This window comes from Atractosteus spatula, chromosome 9 (assembly GCF_055471065.1).
Source record: "Atractosteus spatula isolate fAtrSpa1 chromosome 9, fAtrSpa1.hap1, whole genome shotgun sequence".
NCBI classification, from domain to species: domain Eukaryota; kingdom Metazoa; phylum Chordata; class Actinopteri; order Semionotiformes; family Lepisosteidae; genus Atractosteus; species Atractosteus spatula.
In genome coordinates, this window is record NC_142714.1 from 5052910 (window position 1) to 5062620 (window position 9711).

The window sequence follows — 9711 nt, forward strand, 5'->3', positions numbered from 1 at the left end:
TTTATTCCATGACCTAAAACCATTTCCTCCAAACCAGTTTTTTTCCCCCCTCGATGACCATGCTCCAAAGAGGTCTCGTCAGGCTCTAAGAGACTTCATTCAAAAATATTTTTACAGAATAACTCAATTTTTCTCTTGAATGAAGGTGAATGGAGCAGAACTTCACAACCCCCCCCCCCACTCACAGACCAAAGCGAGCCAATCTTCTGCTCTGCTTACCTCTGCTCCAGAACTGAATGTACAGTAAGTCAACATTTAAAAAAAATATTCTACCCCCTCTCCCAAATAAGTACACCGAACTGAGAATGCATACCATACAAATTTTATTATACAACACATTTTATGACAAAATATTGTCACAAACTAGTCTCATTTGATGCATTTTCCACTAGTAACATTCTACTTCTTGCAAATCAGCCAAACGTAAAGTTTATCAGATGTAACAATCTGCAAAAAACTGTATCCCAATCGTGAACCCCATGGATCCAGATTAAGACTGCCGTTTTCTTATTAAACAAATAAATTTGTGCATTTATTATTAACCAATTCACAAAAATTGGGAAGTGAATTCTAAAAAAAAAAAACCCCACTTATTCAGCGTGTGAATAAAGATGACATTAAACGCATGAGATTAAGGCTTCAGTATCACATATTGTTGAATCCCATCATTCCTTTCATGTTCCCAGCCGCCCCTTGCTGAAACTGCCTCATCATGGACTGAAGGCCAGCCATCCCACCTGAAGGAAAAGACACAATTTAAAATGTAGCTCTTTCCACTACACAAACTTAACATTTCTAAATATCAGCCGGAAAACCGCCGATTTCACAATTCAGTCACTCAACCCTTATAAGAACACGAACAAGGACAAACCCGGTTCGGAATTTGAATTGCTGTACTGTTTTACGGGGAAGAGGTAAATGTTCACAGTTAGATTCCATGTCTCGCCCCACACAGGTACACGTGCAAAAGCTCCCTAATGCAATCTGCTCGTCTTCTCTTTACAAACTGGAGTAAAAGCTCTGTGCACAGGAGCGTCCCCGCGAACGCTGCGGTGCTTCAGGAGCAAGAGGTGGCCATCAGCCATGCGAGAAGACAATGACAGAGGCATACCCATGTGGTGAAGAACCCTGGGGTCCATCATCTTGGCCATCTGCTGATTTAATTTCGCCATCTGGGAAGGATTGACATTCTTGGACATATCACCTCCTGTGAAGAGAGGAATGTGCATCAGCACACACTGCATCCTACTGCAATAAGACTTGACAGGTATCAACTGACGAGATAAAAGAAGATGCCGAGACCTACTTAAAGCAGTTTAAAACAGATGAACTGAATTAGTCATTTCTTCATGTGGTCTTTAACTGGGAATAAACGTGCTCACGTACTGATCCCGTGAATGCTGGTCAGAATGATTGTGTGGCTGTGCGAGCAGGCACACAACGCATCACACAGCCGTCCGACAGTGCCAGGGGGTCTCACCCGTGCGCCCGATCGCTAGTCTGTGCCCGTACCTTTGAAGAGCCCCTTGATGCCGCCCATCTTCTTCACCATCTGGGCGAACTTGGTGTACTGTGTCAGCAGCTCCTGCACGTCCCGCGGGGCCACGCCCGCTCCCCGCGCCACCCGCTGGATCCTGGTGGGCTGCTTGCTGAACAGCTTCGCGCCGTCTTTACTGTCCAGCTCTGCAGAGGAGCAGGAGGCCCAGGATGAGCATTTTCAGCCACACCGGGCGCCTGAGCCTCTACCGTATACAGGGACTTCCCAGAGCTGTGCAATCTGCACTGATGCCCAGTGTTTAAGAAGGCCAGTGCTAAACTACTCAAAACCATCAAGGACACTAACATGAAGGAAACTTGATCGGGACGATTAGGCTGCTGCGATCTCTCTTTAGAAGTGACTAACACTTAGATGGTGTTGCCAAAAGTTACAGAAATTCCATGGATTCTACTAAAATACTCAGATCGCAGATATCAGCCGGGATCATAAAACATACTGCAAATTCAAAGCAATTAAAAACACATTTAAAATACTTTTTTTTTATGGCTCATAAGTATCAAATTCACTTTGATACCTAGGAGCCACGTACATTACTTACCTTGATCGTTCATGCTGTCCATGATGGTCATGAGTTTCTTCAGCCTGGCCATGGACTCTTGTTCATTGCCCTTACTCATGAAATCTGTTCCAAAGCCTGGAATCATGCCCTGCAAAAAGCAGTTCAGACCTCATTGAGAAACTAAAGAAACTTAATAATCTCTTACTCATTAAGGGCCGAAATCTTATTGACTTAAGACATGTTTCCGAAACTCCAAAAACAGAACACAGCTGTTCAGAAAGCAGTCTCTCACAGTGCACCCTGAATTTCCATAGACATTTCACACTTCAAGACGGCTCTTACCATGATCTGGCTGAAAGGCCCCATTTTCATGATATTCTGAAACTGCTCATACATGTCTCTCAGAGTGAACTGCCCTAAGGAAACGAAACAAAAGAACACAATTAAATGCTGCACATAACTGACTATTCATTTGTGTCTGGAAAATATCCGATTATGAAATGAAGCAAAAAATTTCATATATGAACGCCACCTTCAGAAAATATCATGTACTTTTTTGTATAAAATTGGATTTTGGTGAAAATAGAGGTGTTTCTTGCAAGGGGAAAGTGTGGCTCTATTTCTTTATCATGACCCTTACTGAAGCTTGGGGTGAATGCTGGCTTGGATTCCTACAGAATGACAGAAGTCTTACCATGTTTAAGCTTGTCTATTAGCTCTTCATTGTCATCCAGTTTTAGCTCATTGACCTTATCTATTAAACCTTCAATGTCTCCCATTCCTGCAAACAACAGAGTAGACATTATTACAGTTAATATCACAAGGCTTCAGTCTCACAACACTGTAAACAAGCAAAAACAAATCATACTCCATGTACAAAAATCACCTATCGATTCTCCTGCAAACACCCTTTCAACGTCACCTCACCATGGTCTGAAAGGGAAACAATTCCTCCTCGTTTTCCTCAGATTTCTGAACCTTTAACTGGGTTAAAAAACTCACCTTGACATCTAATTCCTAACCAGTAACTTCACTTTTTTTTATCCATTTTATTCATTGTATTCCCGGAAAAATAATTCATACTGCCTCTTAGTGCTGTCTCCATGAGCTCAGGCGAGTAGATGGGAAAACGGCAATACGTACCCAGAAGCTTGCTGATGAAAGGTTGTGTTTTGAATGGCTCAAAGTCATCAATGTGCTCTCCAGTGCCAATAAAGATTATGGGACTTTTGGTAGCAGCGACTCTGAAAAAGGGGATGGTGAATTTGTGACTTTTCCATGATTCTTTTTTGGACCACTCTAAGGATTCAGAGGATGCCACAAAAAAATAAGCTTAACTCTGGGTTTAAAGAAAATGTGTTATTACATGTGAGGAATGAAAAAAAGATTCTTCAACTTCCGTAACAGCAATTTTGATTGCCATTGCAAATGGCAAAAGACACGGATGACATTTAAAAATCACAGCAATAGCGGAGTTTGTAGTCAAAACTATTGCATTCAGTATCCCAAGGAACCAGCCTGCTGAGCTTGGACAACCACCACACCCACAACGCCAGCAGACAAGCCTGTTGCTTTTGCCGAGACTGTAAATCGTTCTGGATACGAAAGGAGAAACATTACACAACAAGAGTTTCATCTTGTTACTATAAAGACTGGTTACAGATGCAATTCACATAACTTTCAACACAAACTTCTCACTACTTGAAGCAGAGTCTTAAAACAAATATTAACAGATCCTAAGCAGAGTCCTCCAAAGCTGATATGTTGCCTTATCACTAGATTGCAGCATGAGGTCTAAAGAAACAGATATATTTTGGGGCTGAAGCCCAGCTCTTTATAAAGGTTACTTACGCACTGAGTGCACCTCCACCCTTAGCATGTCCGTCCAGTTTTGTGACAATAACAGAGGCCACGTCTACTTTGTCTTTGAAAGCTTTGGCCTGAGCTTCGCAGGCTTGCCCAATCGAGGCATCCATTACGTACACAATATTATCAGGTTGCTGGAAAAAAAAAAGATCCCGCTAGCAAACTGTACTGTGGGCATTTTCCCGTTTCAAGTATAGATCTGAAACTAAAATATCAGGCTTATACGCTGGCAAGTAAAATAAATTCCAAACAGTCCACTTTAGGCTAATGTTATTAGTACATTATATTATAAATTACTATTGAAAAGACAGTAAAATGATTCTAAAAGTACATGTTTATTAAAACAGCATTACTAAATTGATCTGCAATACCAGAATGAAAACATACTGAGTTGTTTTGTCCATTTACTTACTACAGCATTGGATACTTGAAGCATTTCTTCAAAAAGCGAGTCTTCCTGTTTGTGTCGACCACTTGTGTCCACAATGATTATTTCGAAGTTCTCATTTTTGAACTTTTCAACACCTTCTGAAGCTATAATGACAGGGTCCATCTCTGTGTAACTGGAGGATAAAAAAAAAGAAGACAAAAGTTAATTCAATGTGCTCCTCCCCCCCCCCAATTCCAATAATGATGTTCAAATCAGAAGGCATGAAGATAAATTTCTGGTAACATCACATTTCTTGCACAAATTTAATCTTGCATCAATATTCTGAAACTATTTTAGATATGATCGAGAAAATTGCAAAAAGAACTAAGTAGAAAGTGAGGCAAGAAACCAGGACATACCTCCCGTAGAAGGGAATTCTAGCTTTTGTTGCATTCTGCTTCAGCTGGTCAAAAGCACCTGAAAAGCAAAACGAATGTTGGTGAAGTACAACCAGGAAAAAAAGAAACACGCAGCATTAAAGTCAGGAAAAATCATTTTACCTGCTCTGAATGTGTCGGCACATATTAAGCAAGTCTTCCAGCCTTTTCTTTGGTAATAATAAGCCAACTAAAAAAATACATAGAAAATGAATGAGAAGATTATTTAACAAAGTGTGATTCCATTCTTAAACCATGATGCCAGCATCCATCTCAGGGTCTCTGGGTTCTAAGCTGCAGCGCTGAACTAGACTAAACCATTCTTTAGACACGTGGGGCACTGGAAAAAACAATGCAGCAGACTGGGGCTCCAGGGCCTGGTTCCCAGGGGTAGCAAAGTACTGCAGAGGATGGTGAAGTCAGCGCAGCTCATGACCGGCTGTGAGCTACCAAACACCCAGGAGATCTACTAGCTAGATGTCTGAAGAAGGCCAGGTCCATTCTCAAGGACCCCAGTCACAAACTGTTTTCCCTCCTACCGTCCGGTAAACGGTACCGAAGCATTCCGTCCAAGTCCAGCAGACTACGGAACAGCTTCTACCTCCAGGCAATAAGACTGCTAAATAGCCAACCTGTAGCTCCTTTAGCAAATCACCTGTAACGGCTACATGGACACACAGTTTTCACTGTATTCAGCTAACAGCACTACTTGTATATATTGCATACACCATGGACACATAGCAGCTCTACTTACATTGAGTTTTATTCAATTTCTATTATTATGTAACCTTATTTTCGTAACCTTAATTTTGTGATTTTTGTGAGATTGCAGAAAAGACATTTAATTGCCAGCAGCTACTGCTGCACGCTGTATTGTTGTGCATTTGATAAATACACTTTGATTTGATTCGATTCAGCAGTACCTTGGAACATGTGGTGGTTTTCCCACTGCCCTGCAGACCCACAAACATGATCACGTTGTTCTTCCCTTTCGTCGGTGTCCAGGCTTTGACTCCAGGGTCCACTAGCTGGAAAACAAACACACAAAAAAAGGCATCGCAACAGAACTTCTCCACCTCATCCAACCCTGCTGGATAAATCTCCTCAGAACACACTGTCTTGAAACCAACGTACCTTCACGAGCTCCTTGAACACAGCGTGCTGAATCATTCTTCTCTTGTTCAGGCCCGAGGCCATCTCTTCAAGGTCTATGGCCGACCTGAAATGAAAAAGTTTAGGGGTGTGGGGCACTTCTTTCTCGAACAGCCCATGGGTTTCGTAATACACGTGAAGGTCGAGGCACGCCGCCGCTGGAAGCGTAAACAGCAGCACCCAAAAAGCCTTTGGAGGGCGACTGCAAAAGCAGCTTAACACCACCAAGCAGAAAGGGTCAGCACCCTCACGCAGTGTTCAGGCAGCTATTTCCTCTATAAAGTTAGGCTTACGCCTGATCAAAGCCATTAAAACATACTTTATACACAGCTCTCACACAGACAAGGCACAAAACAAAGACGCTTAAGGTACAAAAAAAAGAGTAAAGCCGACAATTACACAGACTAGGACATCAGTGAGGCGATGCAGTGTGTTATGGTAGACAGGTGGTGCAGCACTCAATAACATTTAATGCCAACGGGACATTCTGGACTTTTCCCCAATCACTCTCAAAAATGCTTGGGTAATTAAAACATACGCGCAGGAAAGAATCAAGTTAAAGGCTTCCAGTGGGCCACTTACTTGACATTTTCTCTTAGTTGTTTGACGAGCTTTATGTTTACATCTGCTTCTAGTAGAGCAGCACAAACTTCTTTCAGCATAGCATTTAAAACCTGCAAGAAAGTCAGCTTTGTCATTGGCAGCAGCTGCTCTGTGGCCAACAGAGCAACGAAACCAAGCAAGTGCACCTGAAACAGGGGTGACAATTCCCCGAGGGCCTGGTCTCTTCTGGTGTTTGTCAGGTTACTGTTTGTCAGTTTGTCTGATTATTTTCTTAGGCAGAAGCAAAGATCAATTTGATTGTTTGTTGTTGGGTTTTTTTACAGTTGACTATTCATAACCTACACTTCATTAAAGGTACAGTCATTCTTTATTCACATCAGAGCCAGGTTACAAATATCATGATTGTACAATTAAAGAGTTTAGTTTAGAGTAGCACCGGAGCGCTCCAGGAACTTAATATGAATAATTATCACTTTACCGGAAAGGATTTCAGGAAGTTGGAGTATAAATGAATTAAAAAAAAATTCTAATGTAACTGTTACTGCCACATCAAGCTAAGTCCCCGATTGCAACTGATTTAAAGCACTCAAGGTCCCAACTTTCAGCCTGTCTGCCAATACTAAGGAATAAGTGGTTACTAAAAAAGGACAGAATATAAATCACTTGCTTCAACAAAAATCAATAATCTCTTTGTTAACAGATAACATCTCAAGGAAACTACATGAAATAAGTTTCAATGGCATTTTATCAACAAACAAGCAATATGTTACACTCTAAAAACAAACTACACTTGTCTTTTGTCACTATCCTTCAATATCTGTTATAAACGTGGACGTACAGCTTTGCGTTCAAATCAGATAGTTCTGATTTTTATTACTTGGGCACATGCATCTTCAACTGTTCATGCAAATAAAAACTAGATATGCTCAGATACTGTAATCACTGCTGAGATCTGAAAGAGGATTTTCACGTGTGTACATTAAAATGTACTTCATGTGGCCTGATGCAAGAGCCTTTGACTAAAACCAAAAGCTTTTAGAAGGTAACTCATAATATACAATCAGAGGGTGCTGTACAAAAAATTCCAACCATGCTCACATATAAAGTTCTCACAGCTAAGCACATAAGATGGCTTTAAAACTACGTAAGAAGCGCACTGTAACCTTTAAAAAAGTTCTACAGACGACCAAGCTGAAATCCAGCTGTTCTCAAGACTAATTCCTGTTTTTGTGGACACACGATCCGCTTCGTACATTTGTTAACTATTAAACACTCAACTGTGCTCCAGCTGTAACTCCCAGTTACAGCTCCAACCATTTCCTGTTGATACCGAGACATTTCTGTACCCAAACTACAGCTGCGCTACGAGCAACGAGAGGCAACACACACGCCACAGGAGTACCTGGCAGAATTTGCTGCCTTCTGTAGTGATTTCAAATGCGTTTTAAGACGGAAAGAAAAACTACTTGTTTGTGTTCAGGGCCGCAGTTTGACATTACGCTGAAATTACCTCTTCATTTATGATGGTAGCATTGCTCAGCGATCTCAGCGCCGAGGTTATCTTTCGTCCCAGATCTGCTAAAACCATTTTGGCTGCTTCTTTAAAAACCCTAGGGAAGAAGAATGAAGATAAGTTACCTGCCTTTTTCTTAGACACAGACGTTTCAGCAGTTCGCGTTCACACGGTTTATTTCCCCCATGCAGCTATCCGTACCTGTAAAACGTGCCGATTTAAAGCAAGTCTAAACGGTACAGTCCTGCTCCGCTGCAGTAACACAGGGAAACCCTCTCAGTCCATCCAAGACCGCAGCCGTCTGGCGATCAGCCGGAGAGAAGGAGAAAACAACGGGCGCTCGACTCTCTCCTTCTACTGGAGCGGCTGTTAGAGCAGAAAGACACAAATCAAGTTACCACACGAGTCGCCATTCTCACGTTACAGGTTACGGACCCGCAGTTAAACGTACCCAGCGAGCAGTACACAAGCAGCGCGCTTAACAAACACAACCACGGACAGTGGTAAACAGCACTGAAACCCATCCGTGGTGGGAGTCACGGAACAGATGTGTGATGACCCAGTAAACAGGCCACCCTAAGCACAGCCCACTACCGATTCGCCTCCTCGAAAAACGTTACCATATCGCCTCTCGCCATTTGTCTGTGGGCGAAAATCCCTCGAAATGAAATCCCGATTTTAAAAAGGTCTACTCCCAAGAACACAATTGGAAATCGCCCCCTTTTACACTACCGCAATAAACACTTAAAACCTGGTCCCTTACCAAAGCACATTAGAAACGTCACCATAAACTAAGATGCCCCAGGAACCACTTTGTATTTCCTGGGTCACAGAGGCACGCCCACCCCCTGTCGACGAGGGGGAGGGGCATAGTTTTAAGGTGGAATGTAGCTTTTGGGTTCATTAATATACTGAAACGTATTTTGGGTACAACGCAGTACTACATATATACTAAGCATGCTTTTAAAACTAAAAATAATTCTACCATATTTGTGTTAAGTAATTCAAAATGATTTGTGGCACATTTATTTTCATATAAATAAAGTACCTTCAATGTTAACAAAAAGTACGATTGAGCTGTGCCATACTGTGCCTACACTTCCAGCGACTACAATATGTCTACCTTAAGCAGTATCAACCTGCTGTTTCACTTCTTTAAAACAAAGCAAATTGCAATGCTTGTGTTATTGAGCAGTGTGACGCGAAGAGTACATTTATTTTTAGACGAATGGGTCTTTTAATTTTAACAACAGTTAGTGATCATGGGGAAAAAAAGTAAACTGCAAAAAAGATTTTCTGTCTTAAGCGGACCCTGGTAAGACTCCTTAAAGGCAATAAAAACCGCTGAACTCCTATTTGGTTGTTGTTTTATACTGAGTGTATCTAGTCCGTATATACCAGGTTTATTTGCATAGTTCTGGGATTCTGTTGTTAACTTGGGCGATTTATAATAACTTTCTAAGTGTAGCACAAAATATGCTATTGAGGGTTCTTCCTAGTCACGTTATTCTTTCATTTAGGATGATTACGGGGAAAATTATATCAACAATACCGATGTGTTCCACTGCATTGTAGAGAAGCCCAAGAAGGTCTGGTTCTTCCTACCTGGTCTGTTGTGCAGCGGAGCTGCTGGACTAGAATAGCTGGTGAAGTGGGTCCCCTCCTATATGGACTTGCTGTGGGATTAAATATGCTATAGAAATGCAAATCCAAGCAATAATTATAACTGGATGTCTAGGCAGTGGTCATTTG

At 41.7% G+C, this 9711-nt stretch overlaps 1 protein-coding gene across 2 annotated transcripts; it reads right to left on the reverse strand.

The window, feature by feature from the left end:
- Positions 1-306: 306 nt before the first annotated feature.
- On the reverse strand, positions 307-8788 carry srp54 (signal recognition particle 54). Of its 2 annotated transcripts, none has more exons than XM_088924973.1 (17): positions 8723-8788; positions 8161-8325; positions 7957-8056; positions 6465-6556; positions 5865-5949; positions 5654-5758; positions 4854-4920; positions 4713-4770; positions 4336-4486; positions 3909-4057; positions 3201-3301; positions 2752-2838; positions 2400-2473; positions 2097-2205; positions 1513-1683; positions 1112-1207; positions 307-737 (listed from the first exon to the last, which is right to left on the reverse strand). In XM_088924973.1, the coding sequence occupies exons 3-17, from the start codon at positions 8032-8034 to the stop codon at positions 646-648; spliced, it is 1515 nt and encodes a 504-aa protein (XP_088781099.1). In that variant the 5' UTR covers positions 8035-8056; positions 8161-8325; positions 8723-8788; the 3' UTR covers positions 307-645. The 2 variants fall into 2 exon arrangements, with proteins under 2 accessions (XP_088781099.1, XP_088781100.1); XM_088924974.1 differs by lacking the exon at positions 8723-8788 and adding an exon at positions 8411-8545.
- Between the last annotated feature and the right edge of the window lie 923 nt (positions 8789-9711).